Below are 26,234 nucleotides of genomic sequence, written 5' to 3' on the forward strand. Positions count from 1 at the left end.
AAAATCACTGCTCATTCATTGGGGGTCACCCTGCCAGTATCAAGTGAATGAATTCATAGGTCTGAGGTTTCATCCTCCAATTCAGGATTGGGGCCCTTTATCAAATGCCTGCAGTGTTTCTGAAATACCCAACTGAACATAGGCAAACAATTCTAGGCACTACCACAAGCTCTGGAAAAACTGTGACCATCCGTTGTCATGAATTTAATTGTTTCAAAGACAGTGCTAAACCCTCGTAACGCGCGTTAAGAACAACACGTTGTCGCACCGAACCTGGACTCCCCATCAGTTCTCCATCATGGCCAGGATCATCTCACAGGTCATGTCTTCATCCGGGTCCTCGCCTCCAGTCATGGCTTCTCCGAAGTCAATGGGAACCAGCCCCCCCGGGGACTGCTCTCCGCTCACCAGGGAGGCCTCCTCAGCAGCGGCTTCTTGGGGAAAAGGCACAGCGTTGGCAAATTTAAAATAAAGCAGCCACGAAATCAGAATTGATAAACGCTGCGATTGTATTTTGGAAACAATGGCTGAATTTTTAGCGCAGCATTTTGGAAAACAATACTTCCATTTATGGGACAGTACAAATACCCTGATCTCAACTGTTTAAGGCAGGGCTTCTCAACCCCAGCTCTGCAGACATTTAGGGCCGGAGGGTTCCCTGCTGTGGGAACCTGTCCTGCGCACCGTTAGGCGGTTAGCAGCCTCCCTGGCCTTGACCCGCGGGGTGCCAGAAGCACCCTCCCCCAGCTGTGGCAGCCAGAAATGCCACCAGACACAGGCACCTGTGCCCCGGGGGGCAAAACCACCCCCCGCTGAGAACCGCGGCTTGAGGTGAATGCAGGTCCTGTGAGTTACTGGCCGGACGGCTTACACAAGTCTTGTCCTGGTGCCCACGGAATGACACTGATGACATGAAAAAGGCCAGCTGCTCTCGGGACACCTGTCCCATCAGCTAATCAACATACCCCGAGTCACCTCCGGGCCAAGCGTCCTGCTAGGTACACACCATGAGCCACACTCAGATCCGTGACCATCCCTGCCCTCCTTCCAGCAGCTTCTAAACAGTCAGCCCAACTTTGGGAGTCTCAAAACAGAGGCTCACATCCACATCCAACCCCCTACCCATTTTCCAAATTCCTCCCCGAGGAGACCCGTGGAAAGTCACTGACGAGGCACCGGGAACGAGAGACAGAGAGCCCCGCGCAGAAGAAGGCTTTTATCGCATGTGACTTCAAACTTGTTGCAACATAGTTTTGCTTACGGTTCCTTGAAGCATTTGGGAGGGGGGAGGGGGGAGAGGAATAAGACTCAGGCCTTGTGTACGAAGATGAACACAAGAGTCGCGGAATAGGTGCCGTCTGACAGTAACTTGCAGAAATCTACCGAGGACCTTGGTGGGGGACACGCTGACCCACTAACACAGCAAAAGTAGAAATGAAATGATGACCTGGAGGATGTAGGTTCAAAAAAACCCTGAAGTGCAAATCAAGTCCTGTTTCTGGCTAATACAAGTCAGGTTACTTGTCTCAATTCACACTTTGCTTTGAATACGCAGCTGACCCTCTTCGATACGCAAAACGTTTTAAAATATCCAGTCTTTTCATCCCCGATTTTTAAAACTGCAAGAGTTTTGCCCTTTCTGCCCTTCTGGCTCACGAAGAGTCAACGCCAGCCGTGTCTCCAGGGCCCTTCCCAGAGCTCGTCGACAGAACGGTCCTGTTTCAAAGGCTAGTGTAAGTAAATGGGGGAGAAGGCGCACGTGGGGACCCACTCTTCATCACTCAAAAAATTTTTTTCTGTTCTTTCAATGTCGACGTCCAGAAAGCACGTTGGGGAGAGGTCAGCTCAGGATTAATGAGGGTGAGGTGCTGCCCCGCAACTGCGGAGGCCGGTGCCCAGGCTGGAAGCCCACAGGCTTGAACAATGGAGGGGCCGACGGGGCAGGGGAGAGGGGAGTCCATGGGAACAAGAGGGAGCAGAGTGGAGCTGGGAGTCCTGCCGGTGTATGTATTTTTTCTCAAGACACAAGTATATTTGAGGCTGTCGAGAAGGATCTGGCTGAACCGGACGAGCTGGCCGCTGGGGAGGGAGAAGAGAAACATGGAGGGGTGAGCAGGTGGGAGAGGTGCCACGGGGTGTCCACGGGAGCCCGGGGCGGGCTGTGGCCTCTGCCATCCAGTTCTCCACTGGCGGACGGCACGAAGGCCTGCGGTGTGGGGCTGCACTCAGGATAAAAGGGACCACGTGTGGGCTCTCGGTGGGACATGGTAACTCCTGCAGGAGAGAAAACAGGCGCTCCAGAGATGGGCCGTGGGTGCGATCCTGGATGGTTGTAACTGAGCTGGGCAGCTGGGCACCGACTGAGGACCCCTAGGTCCTACCAGGTCACCCGCCCTCCAGGACCTGGCTCCCACGATGCCTCCAGGGTTTGAGCTTTGCCAGGTGGGTGAGACGTGGAAAAAGAACCAGGGAGTTTGGCATGTGGACAGTTACTGAAATGAGGGACGCTGCACAGAGGGGAAAGGGACGGACTGCAGGACGCCCTGTTAAACGTGAGTTTCCGATAAACACTGAATCATTCCTTAGCATAAGTTTACCCCAGATAGCGTGTGGGATATACTCAGACGACAAAGTTATTCACTGTTTATCTGAAATTCAAATTTAACTGGGCGTATCCTCCACTTTATCTGACAACCCTTGGAGGAAGGAAGAGGCTTCCAGCTCTCCGTGGGAACACTCACAAGTCCAGGATTGGGGCTGGAATCAAAATCTAGGGAATTTAAAGGATGAGGATGCCATGCAAACATTTTCCATTTGTTTTTGCTGAAGGTTGCCTTGGTTTCCAGTCACACTCTAAGTCTAAGATTCTCATACGAAAGGAACAGAACAGCTGCACAGGAGCTAGGGCCTCCCCCTCGTGGAGCAGAACCTTCCACAGGGCCGACAGCACACGGACAACCCCTGTGTTAACCTGGGGACTCACATCTGCTCCCTGAGGCTGGAGGGAAAAGACTGACGCCTGGAGTGGGTTGAATGGCAGCCCCGCAAGAGACACGTCCACATCCCAACCCCCAAACTGAGATTGGGACTTTATTTGGAAGAAGGGTCTTTGACGATGTAATGAAGGCCCTCGGGATGAGATCATCCTGGATCTTCCAGGCAGGCCCTAAAGCCAACGACACGTGTCTGTATGAGACAGAAAAGGTGAGACGCAGATACAGGGGATGCGCCCACGGGCAGACAGAGGCAGAGACGGGGTGATGCAGCCACAGGCCCGGGGCGCCTGGGCCACCGGAGGCCGGAGGAGGCAAGGAAGGGTGCCCCCACCCCCCGCCCCAGAGCGTGCAGATGGAGCGTAGCCCTGCTGATGGCCTTGATTTAGGGCTTCTGCCTCCAGACCTACGAGCAAATCAATTCCCGTTCTAAACCACCCAGCATGTGGTCATTTGCTGCGGCAGCCCCAGGAGATGGACACGGGCCCATAGCTCCACCAGGCACAGGGACAGTCCACCAGCACGACCAAGGACAGCGGGGGCACGTGCAACGTCATCGCCTGGCTCTCACGTCCCGCCAGGACCCCACGTGACGGGGGGTGTGGACCCACCGGGGTCCCCAGGCTCACTTCCTCTGCGCATCCTCCCACTTCACCAACCCGCCCGTCGGGGCAGTAGCAGCAGCAATGGCTGCTGGGAACAGGCGCCTGCTGGGGTCGGAAACTTAGGGTTTCTCGATGCGTCCCCTGCACAGTAACGCTCAGCACCCAGGGAAACGCAGAACCAGAAAACCACCGTCAAAATAAAATCTGAGTCATTTAACGTGAGGTACCGTCTTCCTTGGCTGTCTCTTTCGGGATGGTCGGCTTCCTCATTTTTGTTCGTCTTCCTTTTTCCGAGGTGGTTGGCTTCTCTTGCCTGGAGCCACACTTTTTCAAGTGTCTCTGCATGTTATTCTGCCGGAGAAAGGAGAGCACAGGGAAAGCCAGCATCACTGGGAATGGCGTGGAAAACCCACGGCTAAAGAGACGGGAAGCGGGGAGGAACGCGCGCCTTGGGTAATCTTGTACAAAAAAGATGGATTTTTTTAGAGGTGACCCTTTTCCGTTGTGTTTCGGTCTAGCCGAAACCCAGCTTATTTTTAAATATTTTTAAAGTCAGGGACGTCAATGAGAAGACAAAATTCATTTTCCTAGACTGCTTCTACTGAAGTGAGGCTTGAAAAATTCAATATACCCTCGATTTTATAAAAATCAGCAATATACCATGGGCATTTTACTGCCCTACCAGCTTCCCTCCAGACCCACTATGCATGGAGGTATTAAGACTGTACAACATTTGGAATTAAAAAGGCAGCTCAGAGCTTTCCTATCGAACCTAGTAACGATATATTTTTGTCTGTGAACACGCAGGATGGTTTAAAATAAGTGAGAACACTTACACTAAGTCCATATGCTAAAGTAAGATACTGGCGGCATGTCATTAAATATGCTGATTATATAAAATGTGACCCCTAGTTTCCACTGAGACTTCAGTGTGGTGGTCGGGGCTGTCCTGGTGCGTCGGGGGAAAGCGGAAGGATCCATATGTAAGGGGAGGGGATGGTATTTAAATTGCTTCCATTTTATGCTTATCCATACGGGTTGGCAAACTGCTTTTGAGCTACAACGGCAGACTTGAGTAGTTGGGGCAGAAACTGGTCTGTGAAGATGAAAATATTTACTCTGGCCCTTTACAGAAAAAAGCGTGCCAACCCCTGGTTTATAGTATGACGAAGTATATAAAACCAAGCCTTTTGGAGTCAAGGATTCCTTTGTGAATATGATAAAAAGCAAGGCTCCTTCCCCAGCAACAGGCATGTGTAACTCCATACACAGTCTGCCTACGACTTCACAAAGTTCATGGTTAAGAACTCCTGACACAAGTTTGCATGAGCAAACAAAACAAACAAAAACACATCCAGCCTTTACAAAGTAAGTGGGGTAAGAGTTTAAGTAAACCTATGGACATTGACGGCCCAGGGGGCAAAGTAATAATACAGACCTCTGTGTCAGGGAAATGTTTCTCAAGAGAGGAGGTGCCCAGTATTCTGAATCCAGAGCAGGGGGTCCTTACTGGGGAGGAGAGGGCTGGCCCTGTGACATTCTGGTCTAGAGATACACTGGGACCACTGTGGGCTAAAGAATGGAAGTTTTGAATCCTATACTTTTTAAAAATTAAATTGAATTTGAGTATCCAGATATACTTTCATTTGTCTATTTTTAAACACAATTTTTAAAGAGCAGTTTTAGGTTCACAGCAAAATTGAGAGGGAGGTAGATTTTCTTCCCTACAAATCGTCTGCTGTCTGCCTATTCTTTCTTCCCCCAAACCCCAACCCCAAGCGACCGCTGGTCCTCTTACTGTCTCCACAGTTTTGCCTTTTCCAGAGCGCCACAGAGCTGAAATCATACAGTGTGGCGCCTTTTCCGACTGGCTTCTTTCACTTAATGCACATTTAAAGTTCCTCCATGTCTTTTTTTTTTAAGATTTTTTTGATGTGGACCTTTTTTATTTTTGCTCTTTCTAAAATATTAATTTAAATGTTTATTTCCTCTTTTACGTTTTGTATTATAAACTCATTTAAAGCTACAACTTTACAAATATTGACAAGCTAATCCTAAAATTCAAATGGAAACGCAAAGGGCTCGAATAGCTGTAGTTTTGGGCTGCATCCCATTAGTTTGGACGCGTGCTATTCATAAGTTGTAAATATAATCTTGATTCTATTCTTGATTTCTCCTTTAGTCCTAATGATGTTATAAAAGAGGGATTTTAAATATTCAAATTGCGCTCAATAATATTCCACCGTCTGGATGCACCACAGTTCGTTTATCCATCCACCTACTCAAGGGAGTCTTGGTTGTTTCCAAGTTTGGGCAATTATGAGTAAAGCTGCTACAACACCTGTGTGTAGGTTTTTGTGTGGACATAAGCTTTCAGCTCTTTTGGGTAAATACCAAAGAGCACGACTGTGGAATTGTGGGGTATGAGTATGTTTAATTTCGTAAGAAAGTTCCAAACTGTCTTCCAAACTGGCCGCCCCATTTTACGCTGCAACCAGCAATGAAGAAGAATTTCTGTTGTCCCACCTCCTCACTGGCGTTTGGTGTTGTCTGTATTCCGGATTTTGGCCATTCCAATAGGTGTGTCGTGGTATCTCATTGTTTTAATTTGCATTTCCCTGATGACATATGATGGGGAACAATTTTTCATATGCTTATTTGCCATCAGTATATCTTCTTTGGTGAGGTGTCAAAGTCCTTGGCCCATTTTTTAACTGGGTTGTTTTCTTATTGTTGAGGTTTAAGTGTTTTTTTTTTTTGCGGTACGCGGGCCTCCCACTGTTGTGGCCTCTCCCGTTGCGGGGCACAGGCTCCGGACGCGCAGGCTCAGCGGCCATGGCTCACGGGCCCAGCCGCCCCGCGGCACGTGGGATCTTCCCGGACCGGGGCGCGAACCCGCGTCCCCTGCATCGGCAGGCGGACTCTCAACCGCTGCGCCCCCAGGGAAGCCCGGCCTACTTTTTCTGTTAGCGCCCTTAGCATATGAATCGTAGTTGTTTTCGTTCCTGGTCTGATAACTCCAACGTCCCTGCCATTCCTGATGCTTGCTCTGTCTCTTCAAATTGTGTTGTTTGCTGTTTGGCACGCCTTGGAATTTTTCTTTTTTTTGCATAAAAGGAGCTGCTGTAAATAAGCCTTTAGTAATGGGATGGTGAGGGGTGCGTTCTCCAGCCTGTGTTGAGGGCTCAGCCTTTCCGTGAGCCTGCGCCTCTGGGCTGTGGTTTCTCAGTTTCTTTGTTTTCCCCTCTTGGGTGGGACAGAATGTCTAGAATGGGGTGACTTGGGTATTTCCCTTCCCCAGGTCAGTTAGGCTCTGATAAAACCCCAGCAGATTAGGCACTGGTTAACTAGTCTACCCCTAGAACAGGCCTCGGTAAGAAGAATGGTTCCTTTTCCACTCCCCCTGCAGGAAGCAGAAGGAGATAGTTTTGTTTTTGTTTTTTAGATATTCGCTGTGGGAACCTTGTTGAACTCCTGGTGGTAAAGCTCACAATATTGTGGGGATCCCCTATGACTGGGTCCCCCTGCACCTTTCAACACTCAGTTGTCCACGCCGAGCCTCCAGCAATTCATCAGCGACAGCTCTGGTTTTCCTACACCGGCGCTGGCTTCCACAGCAGTTCCTGCTTCTAAGTCTCTGCTCAGGTAAGAGGGGACTCCCTGCATTCACCTGTCTGTGTCTCCAAGCTTGGGGGCAGCGGTTTGCCCTGTGGCCTCGCCTCTTTTACGGATCCTAAAGAGTTGTTGATTTTTCACTCTATTCAGTTTTTTACTTGTTAGGATGAAGTAGTGACTTCCAAGTTCCTTACACATGGAACCAGAAATGGGAAATCCCTTTCTTTTATTTCTTATAAACAGCTTTATTGAGATATAATTCCCATGCCATAAAATCCACCTGTTTAAAATGTATACTTCAAGGTTTTTAGTTCATTCACAGAATTGTGCAACTATCCACCACAATCAATTTTAGAACATTTCAAAAAGAAATCCTATACCGTAAACACTCTGCATTCCCCCTCCTTCCAGCCAGGCAGCCACTCATCTACTTTCTGTCGCTATGAACTTGCCTGTTCTGGACATTTCATCAAGATGGATCATATAATATGTAGCCTTCTGTGTCTGGCTTTTTTCGAGGTTCACCCATGTTATATAGCATGTATCAGTGTTTCACTTCTTTCTGTGGTTGAATAATATTCCAGTGTATGGGCGGGCCACGTTTTATCTGTTCGTTAGTTGATGGACATTTGGGTAGTTTCCACTTTTTGGCTAGTATGAATAATGCTGCTGTGAACATTTGTGTACAAGTTTTTGTGTGGCCATATGTTTCAACTCTTTGGGATACATGCCTAGGAGTGGAATTGCCGGGTCACATGGTAACTCTATGTTTAACTTTTTGAGGAACTGCCGGACTGTTTTACAAGGTGACTTCACCGTTTAAAAATCCCACCAGCAATGTATAACAGGTTCAGTTTTCCCACATCTTTTATTATCTGCCTTCTTTGATCACAGCCATTCTAATGGCTCGTCCTAGGGGTATCTCACTGTGATTTTGATTTGCAATTCCTTCGTGACGAATGTTTTCACGTGCCTATCGGCCATCTGTATGTTTTCTTCTGAGAAATGTCTACTTAGATCCTTTGCCTGTTTTTAATAGGGTATTTAACGTTTTATTATAGTGTTGTAAACATTCTTTCTATATTCCAGATGCAAGTCCCAATGTGCTTTCTTGAATGGAAGGAGAAATTTTGAAACTTCTGACCTCATGTTCTGAAGGATCCTGTGAGGCTGACTTACTCTTTACTCTGCTTTCTTGTTTCTCACACCAAAGGGCAGCTTCTTTACAATTTTAACTCAGTATGAATGACACTGTTTTTGGAGCACTGCCACCGCTTCTGTTTGAAATTTTCAACTAATAGCATTAACACTCCAGAACTGTCCCACACACTACCCAAAAAACACAACTACCCTACCATCTTCCTCTAAGAGAAAAGATAGTTTCTTCCATGAAAATAGTCAAGTTCAGATAATTTTAAACTTCTATAAAGTACACACATCATCTAGGGATCTAGCTAATCTCTGTGGTGGCTTTAAATGTCCACAAGTTCTTTGGCGCTCTTTCTTTCAAAAGGGACTTTACCCCTCACCCCTTGAATATGGGCTGAATTATATGCTGCATTTCTAATGAACAGAAAAGTAGGGTCGTGTCACTTCTAAGATTAGGGGACACTGTGGCTTCCTCCTTGCTCTCTCTCGCTCTGGTCACGAGGACACTTGAGCAGCCCAATGGAGAGGCCCACGTAGCGAGGAACTGAAGCCTCCTGCCAACAGCCATGTTGAGCACGCCATCTTAGAAGCGGTACCTCCAGCTCCAGTCACGCCATCAAATGACTACAGCCCCTGACAACACCCTGACGGCAACTCACGAGAGACCCAGAGGCAGAACCACCCAGCTGAGCCACTCCCAACTTCCCAACCCACAGAAAATGAGAGATAGCAAATGTTGGTTGTCTTAAGCCACTACGTCTCGAGGTAATTAGTTATGCAATAGATAACTAATACGACACCTAAAAAAATAAAACTGAAGAGTAAATGTATTTCTGAGCACAGCACCGAGAGCCCTATTCTAAGAATATCTACAAAACATATTAAAAACTGCATTCTCTCTGTGAAGTAGCCTAAATCTAATCCACAGGGACAATTTTTAAAATGTTATCCTAAAAGCAGGGGTTCTTTGTAGATTGTCTGGGAGCCTGAGAACTCCCTAAAGCCATTCGCAAGATTCTGTCTGCAGGAGTGTCTTTTTTCACGGAAGGGAAACCACATGTTTATAAGATTTTCAAGAGTTTTGTGACTCCAAAAAACTAATAACCACTTTCTTAAGGCATGACAGATGCTACCTTAAATCCTGGCAAGTTTCTATAATCAGGATAAAACTGCCCAAGTGTGACACCGTGCCTGGGGACACAGGGATCTTTTCAAGGAGGATTTATTGGGACTTGAGGGAGCTTACCAAGCGGGTAAAGCCTTTGCCACACCTGGGGCATTTGTAAACAGTCGGGACGAAAGTTGTATCATGGTATTTCTTGAAGTGCACGTTTAGAAGTTGCTTCTGTGGGAAACGTCTATTGCAGGAGAGGCAGGCAAACGGCTTCTCTCCAGTGTGGGTACGTATGTGAACTGTCATATGACGTTCCTAGAAGGGAAGGAAAACAAATGGCTGAGCTACTGACAGGGATTTTTTAGCATCAGACGTTATTTATTGTATACCTTTTTTTTTTTCCTCCCCAAAGATGTGTGCATTTTTAACAAAAAACAAAGCAAACGCATTCTTGACACAGCACTGCCGTGGAAGTAGCGCGGTCTGGCCTCTAGGAAACAAGCTTACACAGTCCCTGCCATCAGGTTACCAAGTTCTCAGGATTAATCCCAGCTGGTCCTACAGTCCCAGGAGGGATGGAGTAGAACATACCTTGGGGAGTGAAACCGTAATCAATTTCCCCTCCCAAAGAGCTTATGTATTTGCAGCCCTATTTCTATAATTATTTGCCATGATCTGAGTTTACAAAGGGCAGATGGAACCTGCAAACTTGAAAATCTATTGTTAGAGTTTCAACTCAGCAGACTTTTGGGGTCTGAAGGACATTAAGCATCTAAACATTTTCCCGGCTACTTCCTGATAGTGTTACAAATCTTCATATCGATTTAAAAGCATAGTGGGGGACTTCCCCAGTGGCACAGTGCTTAAGAATCCACCTGCCAACGCAGGGGACACGGGTTCGAGCCCTGGTCCGGGAGGATCCCACATGCCGCGGAGCAACTAAGCCTGTGAGCTACAGCTACTGAGCCTGCGCTCTAGAGCCCGGGAGCCACAACTACTGAGCCCATGTGCCACAACTACTGAAGCCCGCATGCCTAGAGCCCGTGCTCCACAACAAGAGAAGCCACCGCAATGAGAAGCCCACACACTGCAACAAAGAGTAGCCCCCGCTCACTGCAACCAGAGAAAGCCCATGTGCAGCAATGAAGACCCAATGCAGCCATAAATAAATAAATAAATTTAATAAATTCCTTTTTTTAAAAAAAAAAAAAGCATTTGGGTGAAAATAATTGTTCTTGGCAAAGAAATCGCCAAAAATTTTAACTAAGATTTATATGAGTAAATCATTTGGGGCATCAGGACAAGAATATAGAGAGAGCCAAGCAGAAGTACACATTTTATTTGTTTTACTTAAAATGGCATGATTATTCAGATGGAATATGCGACCACTTCTGCATTACTGTTAATGCCCTAACTGATGGCCTTCCTTGCAATCTTTCTCTCATGAACATACACCTCCCCGCCACGCACCTTTCAGCTCATCCCTCTCTCCCAGGTAAGCATCACCTGGTCTCCTGCTGGGAGTCGTGGTCCAACCTGGGAGGGCTGCTCTCCAGGACCAAAGCGGCTCAGTGCACCCAGCAGTGCTCTGGCCTCATCCCTGGCCTCCAGGTACCCCTGTCTGCTCTCTGCTCCCCGAACACCTGGGGCTCTATCCTCCCTGGGACCACCTCCCAAGTCTCATCCATCTTCCAGGAAGCTCTCTTAGCTGATTTACACAAATTTGAGCCTGGGGCATCCAAACAGTCTAAACCTCAAAATCTACGAGAAAAACTCACTCTCCTTTATTCAAAGCATATGCTATTTCTAGCCCACACTTGGAAACACAGTAAGAACTGACCTCCACCTTTGGTGACCAGTGGCAAGATATTCACAGTAGCACACGATGCTTCAAAACCGCTGTTCGGTTCTTCAGCTTTTGGTCTTAGGACCCATTATACTCATAAAAAACCATGGCCAACTCCAAGGAGCTTTTGTTTATGGGGATGACATCTATTAATATTGACTGTATTCGAAATCAATTGAGAAATTAAAAATATAAAAAATATTTATCCATTCATTGAAAAATAACAACAAATCAGCTATGTTAACATACCTCTGTAAATGTCTGTTATCTATTTTTTAATTTTTATTTATTTTTTGCGGTACGCGGGCCTCTCAATGTTGTGGCCTCTCCCGTTGCGGAGCACAGGCTCCGGACGCGCAGGCTCAGCGGCCATGGCTCATGGGCCCAGCCGCTCCGCGGCACGTGGGATCCTCCCGGACCGGGGCACGAACCCGTGTCCCCTGCATCGGCAGGCGGACTCTCAACCACTGCGCCACCAGGGAAGCCCTATTATCTATTTTTTTAAAACAAAAACACTAATGTCTCGCCTCATATATAAGATGGCACTATTTGGGACATACCTGTATACAAAAGTATTTGCTGTTTACCTGAAATGCAAATTTAACTGGTCATTATCTATTTTTATTTCTAAGTCTGGCAACCTTATTCAAAGGAAGTAGCTTCTGCCTTCGGTCTGCAGGGCTGTGTTATTGTGGCCGAAATAGATGAAGAACATCTGCTCTCCCAGATACGTAGCTGGGAAAGGGAGCAGAATTTTTATAGTTTTTCTCAAATAATTGTGGGTATTCTTCTCTATTACACCAACATTCAACAAGTGGTGATTTCTTCAAAGTTGGTTAAAATGTGGGGCCTGAAACCACACCAGTGAACTTTTTGTACTTCGTTATGTTAAAATGTGTTGATCTTTTTATACTTTGAATGAATCTTTTACCCATGCATGATTTTGTAAATAACAAGCGTGATTTTGTAAATAACAGGTGGGTTATTACATGATTTTGTAAATAACAGGTGGGTCATTTGGAAAACATCAGAAGCTCTGAGTTATAAAGAGCTTCTAGGTGTTGAGTATATACTATTAAAAATGCTTTCTTAAAATCATTTCAGTCTCATTTGAAAAGTCTTAAGTATTAGAAAGCTGCCAGGTTCATGCTGATGGATGTAAGTTTTCCAGGTGGGAACTGCTTTCTTGGCAACCCATTTTCCTTGACGTGGCAGGATCACTTCATTTGCTCTCAAGAGAACGTCTACCAAATACCCAATAATGGAATAAGTAGAGTTTGTCATCTGTTCTTTCAAGAAAAAATAGTGATTCACGAAAAGGTGGCTAGTTGAGCTGGCAACTCAGAAGTCCCACAGATGCCTCCTCCAGATGACCACCGTGCTTTGGAGGACAGCGGAGGTGCTTTATGCCAACTTCGTAGTTCATCACGCAGACTATTAAAAAGAGCATTCAGGGTCAATCAAGATGGAATAAAGTGAATAACTTTCACGGCTTTGTCAAGGACATTCTTAAGTAAACTGCCCTTCCGTTTTGCTGCCAGGGCACGAAGAACAAGAACACAGTGGTCCTGCTTGGTGTGGCCGCACTGACTCACGTTAAAGCAGCTCCACTGTTCTTGCACCATCAGTGCCAATGTCACCTAGTGAAAAGGGCGAATAATGTGTTGGCATTACGACTAGTTAATAACAGTGATCTTGATCTTATGATCCTGATCGGTTTCAAGGACCTCTAGGGGTCTGTGAGCCACACTTCAAGAACGCTTGCTTTCAACTCTCGGCTCCTCCCCGAAGTGCCTGAAACACAGTACCTGCTTGCAGGCGTAGCTGCAGTGTTCACACTTGAACCTCTTCTCGTTTTTGTGAGTTTTCTGGTGCTGAATGAGAGCATAGCGCTCGTGGAAGACAGCAGAACAGTAGCGGCACTTCATCTCTGCAGCGTCGTACGTATGCAGCTTGAGCAAATGGACACCTAAAAGAGTAACCGAACATCACGTGGGAGAATAGGGTTACGTTCTGTGAGGCCGATTTCCCCCTACGCTCCAAATAGGGTTTCTCACCCTTGCTACTACAGGCAGACCTCGGAGATATTGCGGGTTCCGTTCCAGACCATCACAATAAAGTGAATCACACGGATTTCCTTGTTTCTCACTGCGTATAAAATTTATGTTTATGCTATACCGTAGTCTATTAAGCATGCACTAGCACTATGTCTAAAAAACAATGTACATACTTCAAACATACTGCTAAAAAATGCTAATCGTCATCTGAGCCTTCAGCAAGTGATAATCTTTTTGCTGGTGGAGGGTTTGAAATATTGCGAGATTTACCAAAATGTGACATGGAGGCCAGAAGTGAGCAAATGCTGTCGGAAAGATGGTGCCAACACACTTGCTCAACGCAGGGTTGCCACAAACCTTCAATCTGTAAAATACGCGGTACGAGAAGCACGAGAAAGCAAAGTGCAATAAAACGAGGTCTGCCTGTATTAACACTTGAGGCTGGCTCATGCCTTCCTGGGTGGGTGTCCTGTTCTCTGCAGCATCCCTGGCCTCTACCCTCTAGTGCCAGTAGCATCCCTCCCTCCCCGCTTGTGACAACCAAAGTGCCTCCAGACACTGCCAAGTGTCTCCTGGGAGGTAAAATCAGTCTCAGCTAAAACACTGCTGCTCTAAATGCACGGCACGCTGGCATCTCATCTTAATATTCGTTCATATGGAGTCAAGCGCTACATAAGCTAGGGCATGTTGGACCTGGTGTGTTCATTTAACAAAGCACTTGGAGAACCCTACGGTGTGGGTGGACTTTTAGGATATGTTGAGATGGTTTTACATAACGAGGACATAACCTCTGTATTCTGGCTTAAAATAAAAGCCCCGACGTTCTGTTAGAGGCCAGCGCTCTGTTTCTTCCTACGTCGTACTCGAGGGGCGCGCTCTAGGATAATTTCGGCTCAACTAAGTCTAAAGCGTGGTGGCTTTGTGCTCCTTTGTGTAAGACGCCTCTGCAGGGCAGAGGTACACACCTCCTACGTGCCGACTCGGTCATTTAAAGAGCTTGGTGTCTCATATAGTGACAGGAAGGAAGACTTAGCTTGTGTACAAAGCATCTTACGGGTATATGGAGGTATAGGGAGTGCGCCACCGACTTGGATGGGACATGACCTGTATTTCTTGGCCGTGGTGTCGGTAATGTCCTTTCTTGGCAACTGGCTCAAGACTCCTGTGCCCTACAGGGTCTCACTGGGCTGTGTTTTGCAACTGACAAAGGATCTGGACGCAAAGTTAAGACTTCATTAAACACCTTTACCCTTTCAGAAATGTTTGCAAATGTTTGTGCCTCTCATCTCCAGAATTTCTCTGGGCAAACCAGGGACTCTGTTTCTGCCAACATATTCTGAGTGTCACAGTGTTATGTGTTTTAGAAAGAAGAAAATGAGAGACCAGGAACCCTGAAACAAAGGAGAGGGACTGGTTCACTCACCGTCACCTCCACCACCGCCCCCAGCTAAGTAGGGCCGGTTTCCTCTGCAGGCGAGATACAATCCCAGCTCCCAGTCTGGCACTCGGAACTGCTCAAGGTGCCTCGTACTGTTAGGAGGGTTCACCTTGTCACAGTACGGATTTCACGTCACATGAAGTGGGCTCTTTTACTGAAGCAAGTTCCTTATGGAAAGAACCATGTCGCGCTTCCACCCTCGGTTCCCAGAATTGTTTAGGGTCACAGCAAGGGTTTAAGAAAAATTTGCTGAGTGTCACGGGAGAGATTATTTAATAGAGAGTCAGAACCTGAAATCAGGCCACCTCCTGGCACCTGGTCACGAGACTCTGGGGCAGTTCGCTTTTTGTCCCTTATCCGCTTCGTCATCTGTAAAAACAGGCCCACTATGGAATAAAATAATATCTGGGGAAGCCCTTTAGGAGCTCAAATGCCCGTGAGAGCTCATCTGTGTACCTGGACCGGGCCTGGGCCAGACTCTGAAACTGCACTTACGAGATCTAGCCACAAGATGGCATCATAGCACGTCCGGAAAGAAAACAAACACACACCCAGGAGCAGCACCTGAATCCCGCTGCCTCCCTGGAATCAGGCCCAGGGCTCCACAGGCTTCCCAAAGAGCCGGCCCACGGGGCAGCTAAAGGAAGTTCTCTAAGCCAGACACTCACGCAGGTCGCTCTTCCTTGCAGTGACGGTGTCACAATGCGGGCACTGGTACTTGGGGACGTTCTCGCCATGCTTCTGCAGGACGTGTATCTTCATGGTCCCGCTCTGGGTGAAGCGTGCGTGGCAGATGTGGCATTCGTAGGGCCTCTCACCTGGGACACGGATGACAACAGTGACCCTCCGCCGAGGGGCTTCACCCTGAAACCCCTGGTGCTCCCCAAAGGACACCCGGGGCTGAAAGCCTTTCTTTCCCCCCCAGGACTCCCTTTGCAACTCCTTTCTCGTACGTTTAACCCCCAACTAGGGCCAGGTCCCTAAATCAAGCCCGTACAACGTGATGTCCAGCTGTGTGGACAGCAGCCCAGATGGGCGACTCTCCTAACATCTGGCGGTACTCACAGTTCAAGACCCACACCTAGTTCCTACCCTTGGTGCAAAGAACCCAGAAGCACACATAATCACAGTTCTTATACAACAAAATATAAAGATGGTGCTTTACGAAATCAGTACGCTTTGTTTTTTGTTTTGCCTTAACGTCGAAGGATGAATTAAGGCGCCGACTTTGAAAAACCTGGAAAACCTATGGGAGCAAATAGTTGACGGTGTTTACTCTTCACAGTGGGGTCACCACGGGGTATCTACGTGCTGTGTTTACGTGTTGAATTACGCTCCCTTAACGCTAAATAAATGCAGAGGCAACATCCCTGTGTCAAAACTTCGCTTTGACGTTCGACCTCTAATAACTTTGCCAAGGTCACTTGTAAGAAGGAAACTACGCTTTACTTATTTGGCCTTAAGCGTGAGAAACTTTTACCGGAATGCGTCCTCATGTGCCGTTTCACCTTGCAGGCGTCTTTGCCGGCGTAGCTGCAGAGATGGCACTGAAAGGGGCGCTCGCCCGTGTGCGAACGGATGTGGCGCTTCAACTTACTTGCCTGATAAACAAATGAAAGATATTTATTGCAGCAGAAACTCCAAACTTGTGGCGTCTTCGATAAACCAGAGTTGTAAAAGATATCTAAACGAGTCCGATCTTAACAGCAGAGCCTACCTCCCACCCTGGAGAAAACCTGCTAAAGCCACTGCCGCTTCCTTTCTGCGGCGGATGACGCTCTGCATTTGATATGTGTGCGTAAGACCCTCGGGCGATAATGAACGGGACGTTCAAGAGACTCTCACCTCAGCTTCACTTTACAAAGGAAAATGGAAATCTAGCTGCTCCGTGGCATCCACAATCTTATTTTCATTTCTAAGGCAACGGCCTCTCAATAGCTGCAAAGTTTAGATCATGCTGCGGAACTGCAGAGGCCAGAAAATTGTTTGCTTGCATAAACAGAGAAACTTGAAAACATGAGCTCTTGAATGGACCGACATCTGTCGGAGGTACTTCACAGTTCCAAGCTCTGTGGACCCTAAACGGCCCAGGGACGGAGGAACACCTTCCTTGCCATTAAGAATAGATTCTACGCAGGGACTTCCCTCGTGGCGCAGGGGTTACGAATCCGCCTGCCAATGCAGGGGACACGGGTTTGAGCCCTGGTCCGGGAAGATCCCATATGGTGCGGAGCGACTAAGCCCGTGCGCCACAACTACTGAGCCTGTGCTCTAGAGCCCACGAGCCACAGCTACTGAGCCCGCGTGCCAAAACTACTGAGCCCGTGTGCTGCAACTACTGAAGCCTACACGTCTAGAGCCCGTGCTCCGCAACAAGGGAAGCCACCGCAATGAGAAGCCCGCACACCGGAACGAAGAGTAGCCCCCGCTCGCGGCAACTAGAGAAAGTCCAGCACAGCAACGAAGACCCAACGAAGCCCAAAATAAACAAATAAATACATTTATATATAAAAAATAAGAATAGGTTCTACGCGGTAGCAGTTTGTAAGAACTTTTAAGTAGAAGAAAATACCTTCTAATTTGATTAATTACGTATCATAGGCAATTAGTTAAAAGGCAAACATGCCCGTTTTATCATGTTTTGGGCCTATTGTAATGACCTTCTAGGACTGTTCTTATTCTGTATTCACTTCTTTCAGGCTCTTTTCTACCTTTAGCAGAAACAGAGGTAATGAACCATGCTTGAGCTACAGACGTGGGAAAGCCCTCAGCAGCCTGTCTGTGATCTCAGGAAGGCTCCACTTGGCCTGGTTCCCTAATGTGCAGCTTCCCAGAAGCCTAAAGAACATTCAAGAACAAAGGAAGACTCGGAATGGAAAACAAGACCCAAACCAAAAAATTTAGCTTAGATTTTTAGAAGAAAAAAAGATAGCTTTGAGTGTATCAGAAAGCAAAACAAAAGGAATTTTAAAAATTGTAGCATGAGAGGTTTGAAAAGCGGAGTGGTGTGCATGATCAAAGAAGGCTGTGTGTAAACCTTCTCTGGACGGCTTTGAAAGGTAGGAGGGGGAGGGAGGGGAGTTCAGAAGTTGGGGTACTCTGCATCCCAGCTTCACACATTCCTGCTGGCATATGTGTAAAGGGGTGGCGTCAGGGTGGGGGGCTTTGGCTACTCCCCCTTAGAGCAGACCAGCATGCTAGGACTTGGAAGATGCAAAACACAGGGTGAGGGCAGAAACAGAGGGTCCATATGTTGAGGTCGACCCTGGAGAAGGGTCTCAGCAAACGTGGGAAATTTGTGCTGAGAACTGGCAGGACACCAACCAAACGTCTATTCTAGGCGTAGGATTCTCAGATGGCTTTGTTCTTTGAAACCCTCATTTTGTGTTTTCAGCGTCCAGTTTCAACCTTTAACTCAGATGACAAATAATTTTTGAAAATAGTTATAGCAAAAAAAAAAAAATTTTTTTTTGGAATCAAATTCTGCCCTGTCTGTGAAATTTCCTAGTTGATGAAACGCAGTTTCATCACTGCTGTATTTAAACTGTAGCCATCCCCTTTAACTCAGTTCAGTTCAAGCGTATCGTCCTTTCCCAATGGGGCTCAAAATCAGGACCCAGCATGCGCTCTGCTAGATAGTGGAGTTCTTAAAGATTAACTGTACAAAAGTGACACTCAAAAGTAAATATAGGGCTTCCCTGGTGGCGCAGTGGTTGAGAGTCCGCCTGCCGATGCAGGGGACATGGGTTCGTGCCCCGGTCCGGGAAGATCCCACATGCCGCGGAGCAGCTGGGCCCGTGAGCCATGGCCGCTGAGCCTGCGCGTCCGGAGCCTGTGCTCCGCAACGGGAGAGGCCACAACAGTGAGAGGCCCGCGTACCGCAAAAAAAAAAAAAAAAAAAGTAAATATACCGTTCTGTTGTTTCACTGAGGGTGTGCTAAATCTGCTGGAAGGTATAAAGAAACTGATCTAGTTGAAATGAACATGACTTATAACTGAAGATTTAACAAGTTGGCCTCTGTCATTAAGAGTGGAAATGGCCACGTTTAAACCTTTTTTTTTTTTTGCTGTACGCGGGCCTCTCCCTGTTGTGGCCTCTCCCGCTGCGGAGCACAGGCTCCTGGACACGCAGGCTCAGTGGCCGTGGCTCACGGGCCCAGCCGCTCCGCGGCACGTGGGATCCTCCCGGACCGGATCACGAACCCGTGTCCCCTGCATCGGCAGGCGGACTCTCAACCACTGCGCCACCAGGGAAGCCCCGCCATGTTTAAATCTTTAAGCACATTGCTTTGTATCAAATCAAGTGCCACTGAGGAAAGCTCAAAACTCTCAGCGAACATTCAGATTGGGTCTCTTGTCTGTCAGAGCAAATACACTTTGATTTTGTGGAACGAGTCCTACAGAGAATGCAGGGTAGAACTTTTTAACAAATATGAGAATTATTTCTCCAGGACCACATGTTATTTGTAATTTGTACAGCTCTGCATACTGCTTTCCCTAGTCAGTAATCAAAGAAATCACATTTAAAAAACTAAATTTAGGAAACAAAATGAGTATTGTTTCCTGCAGAGATGTTACGAGAGATTCTACTGGTAGTTTGACTTACATGACTGTGACAGCAGCTTCTTAATACAACACTACGAAACTTGAAGAGTGAACTTACCTCTACGCTAGCGTACTTGCACATGGAACATTTAAAGGGCTTCTCGTGAGTGTGTTTATAACGTCTGTGTCGGGCACGTTCTCCACTGGTGACAAATGCCATGTCACAGTCACCACACTTGTAGGGCCTGGTTCCTGTAAGATCACATCATTTATTCTTTCAAGCAAGATTTAGCCACACTTTTCCTAGGGAATCATAACTTATTAATGACACTCAGTCTCAAAATGCTTTAAAAATTAAGAGGCTCTGTAGGCCCTGGAAAGATATGAGAAAAATCTTGGGAACATCCAACGTTTTTAACTAAAATTGAAGAAAAAAGACAAAATTAAAGTCTAAAAAACGGCATTATTTTAATATACAAACAGATGGATTTGCATTCTTACCTAAGCCTCAACACACATCATTCAAGGTAAAGGTCCCTCTCAGCTGTTTACCTGTATGGGTGTTGATATGATTCCGAAGGACAGTAACAGTACGGAAAGCTTTCAGGCAAAGGTGACACGTATAAGGCTTTTCATTGGTGTGAGTTTTCATATGACGATTCAAACTCGAAATTCTAGAAGAGGTGAACGTGCAGATGTCACAGTGGAAGGTTCGTTTTCCTTCTGTCGGAGGGAGAGACAACATTTATGTATTGGTACAAACCTTTCTTTAGGTGTTCAAGTTCCACTTAAATACAAAGTAACTACACACATCCTTTTCTCACCTAATGTGGTAACTGAACAAAAGGTGCTCCATGCAAATGGTAAGCAAAAGAGAGCTGGGTGGCTATACTAATGGACAAGACAGACTTTGACAAAAATTATTACAAGAGACAAATAAGAACATACGCAATGATAAAAGGGTCAAACCATCATGAAGATACAACAATTATAAACATACGTGAACCTAATAACAGATCCCCAAAATACTTGAAGCAAAAACTGAAAGAACTGAAAGTAGGAAGAGATGGTTCAATAACAGTTGGAGACTTCAATGCCCCACTTTCAACAATGAAGAGAACTAGACAGAATATCACCAAGGAAACAGAAGACTTAAACAACATTATAAACGAACTGGACAGAAGAAACACCTATAGAACACTCCACTCAACAACAGGAGAACATACATTCTTCTCAGGTACATAAGGCACCTTCTTCAGGAAAGACCATATGGTAAATCAGAAAACAAGTGTCAATTAATTTTAAAAGACAGAAATAATTTGCTCTCTGACCATTATGGAATGAAGTCAGAAATCAATAAAAGAAGGAAATTTGGAATATTCACAAATATATAGAAGTTAAACAACATACTCCTAAAGGACCAATGGCTCAAAGAAGAAATCACAAAGAAACTGTAAAATACTTTGAGATGAATAAAAGTGAAAACATGGCATACCAAGCTCACAGGATATAGCTAAAGTGCTCAGAAGGAAACTTTTAATTGTAAACACTTACATTAAAAAAGAAAAAACATTTCAGATCAATAACCTAACTTTACATCTTAAGGAACCAGAAAATTAAGAGAAGTATAAACTCAAAGCTAGCAGAAGGAAGAAATAATAAGGATTAGAGTGAAGATGAATGAGATAGAAAATAAGAAAACAGCAGAGAGGACCAATGAAACTGAAAGTTGGTTCTTTTAAAAGATCAACATTGACACTTTCTCTAGACTTGTAACTAAAAAAAAAAAAGATAAGTCAAATAATTAAAATCAAGAAGCAAAGTGTACTACCAACCGTACAGAAATAAAAAGGACGATAAGAAAATACACAGATGTGTGCCAATAAACTAGAAAACCTATACAAAATGGAAAATTCCTAGAAACACACAAACTACCAAAACTGACTCAAGAAGAAATAGAAAATCCAAATAGCCCTACAATCAATAAAGAGATTGAGTCATTAATCAAAAAAGTTCAACAAAGAAACCCCCAGGGCCAGATGGCATCATTGGAGAATACCACCCCACTTAAAGAATTAACAGCAATCTAAAACTCTTAAAAAACATCTAAACTCTAACATCTAAAACTCTTAAAAAAAAAAGAGACGAGTAGGAAACACTTCCCAACTCATTTCATGAGGCCAGTATTACTCTGATACTGAAAAAAAAAAGACACCAAAACAAAACTATAGACCAATATCCCTTATGAATACCGATGCAAAAATCTTCAACATACTAGCAAACCAAATCCAGTAGCGTATTTAAAAGATTGTGCACCTTGACTACGTGGAATTTATCACAGTAATGGAAGAGAGGTTGAACAGATGGAAATCAATCAATGTAATACACCAAACTGACAAAAGAAAGGGAGAAAAAGCCCTACGTGATCATCTCAATAGGTACAGAAAAAGCACTTCACAAATTCCAACACCCTTTCATGATGAAACACTCAACAAACTTGGAAAAGAAGGTTTTGGGGTCGAGATGTGTTCCCCAAAAAGATCCGTTGCAGTCCTAATGGCAAATATCTATGAATGTGACCTTACTTGCACATAGGGTCTTTGAAGACAATTTCAGATGATCATACTGGACTAGGACGGGTCCTAATCCAGTATGACTGGTATCCTTATAAGAAGAGAACAGAGACACAGAAAGAGACACACGGAGAACTTTATGTGACAACAGAGGCAGAGACTTGGAGGGATGCACCTACAAGCCAAGGATGCCGTGGTTGCTGCATCAGCAGAAGCTAAGAGAAAGGCATGGAACACATTCTCTTTTAGAGCCTTCCAACAGAGCATGGCTGTATCAACACTGATTTCAGACTTCCAGCTTCCAGAGCTGTGACAGAATATGTTCATGGTTTTTTTTTTTTGTTTTTCTTTTTAAGATATTGGGGGTAGGAGTTTATTAATTAATTAATTTTATTTTTGCTGTATTGGGTCTTCGTTTCTGTGCGAGGGCTTTCTCTAGTTGTGGCAAGCAGGGGCCACTCTTCATCGCGGTGCGCGGGCCTCTCACTATCGCGGCCTCTCTTGTTGCGGAGCACAGGCTCCAGACGCGCAGGCTCAGTAGTTGTGGCTCACGGGCCTAGTTGCTCCGCGGCATGTGGGATCTTCCCAGACCAGGGCTCGAACCCGTGTCCCCTGCATTAGCAGGCAGACTCTCAACCACTGCGCCACCAGGGAAGCCCTGTTTATGTTGTTTTAAGCCACCCAGTTTGTGGCATTTTGTTATGGCAGCCCTGGGAAGCTAATACAGGTACCAATTTAAAAACGGGCAAAGGATTTGAATAGACATTTTCGAAGAAGACACACCAATAGCCAATAACACGTGAAAAGATACTCAACATCATTAGTCATTCGGGAAATGCAAATGAAAACCATAATGGGATACCCCTTCACACTCACTAGGATGGCTGTAATTTTTTTAAATGGAGAATAGTGAGAATGTGGAGAAAGCGGAACCCTCCTACATTGCTGGTGGGAATGTAAATTGGTGCAGCTCTGCAGCTCCTCAAATAGTGAAACACAGAGTATCCAGCAATTCCACTCCTCGGTATACACCCAAAAGAACTGAAAACAGGTGTGCAAACAAAAACTTGTCCATGAATATTCATAGCAGCACCATGGACAATAGCTAAAAGGTAAAAACAGCCTAAATCTGGATCAACAGATCACTGGATAAACAGAACACGGTGTGTATCCACACAATGGAATGTTATTCAGGGGTGAAGGGATGAAGTACCGACGCATGCTACGACGACGTGGATGAGCCTTGAAAACGTTATGCTATGTGAAGGGATCCAGACACAAAAGGCCATGTGCTACCTGGGTATGATTCCATTGAAATGAAATGCCCAGAAGTGACTGTTTGATGGGTACACTTTTCTTTTTAGGGTGATAAAAATATTCTGGAATTAGACAGTGGTGACGCTTCACAGAATTGTGAATATATTAAAAAACCTGAAAATGAGCTAGGAGCTGGGAATTTGGGGGTACAATCTCTTGATTTAAATATATGAGAAGCTAATATATAGCAAAGGTTACGAATGCAACCAGCTACTGAAGCCAGAGGCAATCAGCCTAAATGAATAACGTTAACCACACGTAAGAAGAAGGGACAGTGGTGGCAGTGTGGCTTTCTAAACTGAGTCTCTTTCTAACCCTGACTAGCTGTTGCTAGAAGGAGGAAACAGCCGAAGGTGGCCAGGTATGACTTTTTATAAATGAGCTAAAAGTTGAGACTTCAAGGGTGGACTCTCTTGATTGAAATAAGGGAGAAAAACTAATACTTTAAAAAAAGCTGAACAAATACTTTTCGAGGGTCAGAGTCATCCTCTTTCCTGGCCTCACCTAAACATCCCCTCCCCTTAAAGGGAGCCTCTGCTGCCCTCTGGGCATCACTCCTTCCTTCTCCAGGGCCTGAAGCACTTGCTCTGGTCTCCGTCAGACCCCCTAACCCCCCGGGGATGCAAACTAGGGAGCAGATGGGGCCCAAATTTCTATTTATGTGCACGGCCCTTTTCGGGAGCCTCTGTACTATGCTTTCAAAACATCTGCGCACAAGATGCAAAACTCTTTTGGATCTGACTCACAATACAGAACGTTAGCTCAAAACTTCTCCCATCTCCTGACATGCTGCAAGCGACTAAGGCAACCACTTCACACTTCAACTACCATCCCCTTCCCCTGAAGAGAATCAGCAGCCCTGTTGTTTGAAGAGTCTCTTACGAAGGAACTGGCCTACCCTTTGTGTGTCTTTGACTTTCTGTAGCGTTGGCTTCTTCAACACGTGCTTGGCCCAGCGTAGGTTTCTCAATATTTAAGGGTGAAATTGTCAGAACAAGTTCAACTCTTCCTTCATCTCCTGGTCTGACTTCCAGAAGAAGAAACTGCCCTTCTGTTTCTTCACTGGATCCACCTTCAGCCAGCAGCCGTTCCTCTTCCTGACCTTTCTCAAGCTAATACACAAAAACAGGTATTCAAACAAGTACAGTACTATTAATTACAGCCTGATTCAACTCTTTGCTTTGATGAAACCACAGAATCCATAGAGAAAAACACAAATTAAAGAAGCACAGAAGATTGTCCATTGCAACCAAAATGCTTCAACTGTAATTACTAAGCATCGAGGGTCTCGGTGGTGAAACAGAACACAATTTAAAGACTCGATGCGTCTCATCGTATTCTAATTAGTGTAACTTTTTAAACTCTTCAAAAACAACATGAGGTCCCCCAAGATTTTCCTGGGAAATATTTTTACTGTATTTAATTTTAAATTGCAAATTTTAAACTGCTTGTCCATACATAATACTGCATGAAGGGTAACTCTAAAAAACAGTTTTCTGGCTTCCTCCCCTGCCCCCCATTTTATTAAAACTAGTTGTACCTTTCTAGATCCAGAGCTTTCTGCCAGGCTCACTGCACACTTACTGTCTTCACTGGCCCCGGTCACATTCTCCTCCAGAACATGAAACTGCATCACCTCCACCTCCTGCAGCAGGTACACCTCCTCCTGGATGCTAATGGTGACACACTGGTGCGGGCTCTGCTGGGACTCCTCCCCAAGCCACACCAGTGACTGCAGCCCACTACCAGCCTGCTGCACCGTCCCCTGCACCTCTTCCTGGTGCTGTGGTGCCAGGTCCTGCAGCTCCGCATCTTCGGAGGTCAAGTGCACCATCTGCAGGGTCAGGATGTGCTTCTCGCCCTCCTGCGGGATGGCCAGCAGGAGCTCCAGCTCGCCCCCTGGGATCTTGGCCTGGAGGACCCCGTGGGTGCTCTCGGCCTCTAACTCTTCAGAGCTTGGGTGTTCCCTCGCTCTGCACACCCCTTCTTCTTCCTCCTCCAGGGCTTTTTCTGTTATCAACCCTGGTTCTTTGCTTTTGGTGAACTGCTCCGGAGGGACAGAGATCTCGATCCCTGCCATTGTGACTTGGTCTGTCAGAGAAAGAGCAAGCCGTGTGGGTGGGCACAGTGGGTTCGGCCTAGCAGGCTTTGGGGCTGGTCAAGGGCTGACAAGGTTCCAGCCTCAAAAGGCTTTGGGGCTTACACGGCTCAGGACTAAGTTAACTCAGCCTAGGCCTACAAGGGGCTGGACTAAGTAGGACTGAGACTAAAGCAGGTGTTTGTCCAGAAGATTCTAGAACCAACAGATGTGGGCCTCGGCAGGCTTTCAACAAATACACATTCCAGGCCTGGAACGCTTGACCCTGCGCAGGCTTCCAGCAAATGCGCATTCTAGGCCTAGAAGGGAGGCCTGGACAAGCTTCCCACCAGGGCACAATTCCAGACTCAGCACCCTTTGAGCCACGGAGGCTTTTTGCCTCGAGCCTCTACCCACGCTCCCTTGGCCATGCAGACCTCAGGTCTAGCATGAGCCCCTCCTGGTCTGGGGCACCTCCCCCCTCCTGGCTCCACCCTGGCCGACCCCCTCCTCGCCACCCACCGGAACCTTTCCTGCCCACACCCACGCGGAGCAGCTCCGGCTCTGGAGGAGGCTGCAGTCTGGCCCCCGGGGGTGGTCCCTCACCCGGGAGGCGTGGCATCGGCGCCCGGCCGGCCCAGTACCGGTGGGCTCCACCTCGTGCCGCGTGCTGCAGGCCACCGCCTGCCGCCGCAGACAGCTGCCTGGGCTCGAGGGTCACGAATGGCAGTACGCAGGCGCAGGGCAGGAACGTGGCCGCGTGCAAGGGGCGGGGCCGGGGGAGGGGTTGATGGGGCATGCGGAATCTGGAGGAGGGGACGTGGGAGCTGCAGGGGGCGCTGCAGGTAGTGCTGAGAGACCGTGGCGGGGTGGGGATGGATGAGGGGGGAGTGGAGGGGAGGGGG

At 46.6% G+C, this 26,234-nt stretch overlaps 1 protein-coding gene across 1 annotated transcript; it reads right to left on the reverse strand.

Moving 5' to 3' along the window:
• Window positions 1-285: 285 nt before the first annotated feature.
• On the reverse strand, window positions 286-25,332 carry CTCFL (CCCTC-binding factor like; the record flags this gene model as incomplete). Its single annotated transcript, XM_082857852.1, has 9 exons — window positions 286-434; window positions 3,826-3,949; window positions 9,609-9,791; window positions 13,131-13,291; window positions 15,486-15,635; window positions 16,298-16,418; window positions 19,481-19,614; window positions 19,915-20,085; window positions 24,810-25,332. 9 exons carry the CDS (start codon window positions 25,330-25,332, stop codon window positions 286-288), a joined length of 1,716 nt encoding a protein of 571 aa, XP_082713978.1.
• Window positions 25,333-26,234: the final 902 nt, after the last annotated feature.

The sequence above is a fragment of the Leucopleurus acutus genome (assembly GCF_964270905.1).
Source record: "Leucopleurus acutus genome assembly, chromosome: 16".
NCBI classification, from domain to species: Eukaryota; Metazoa; Chordata; class Mammalia; order Artiodactyla; family Delphinidae; genus Leucopleurus; species Leucopleurus acutus.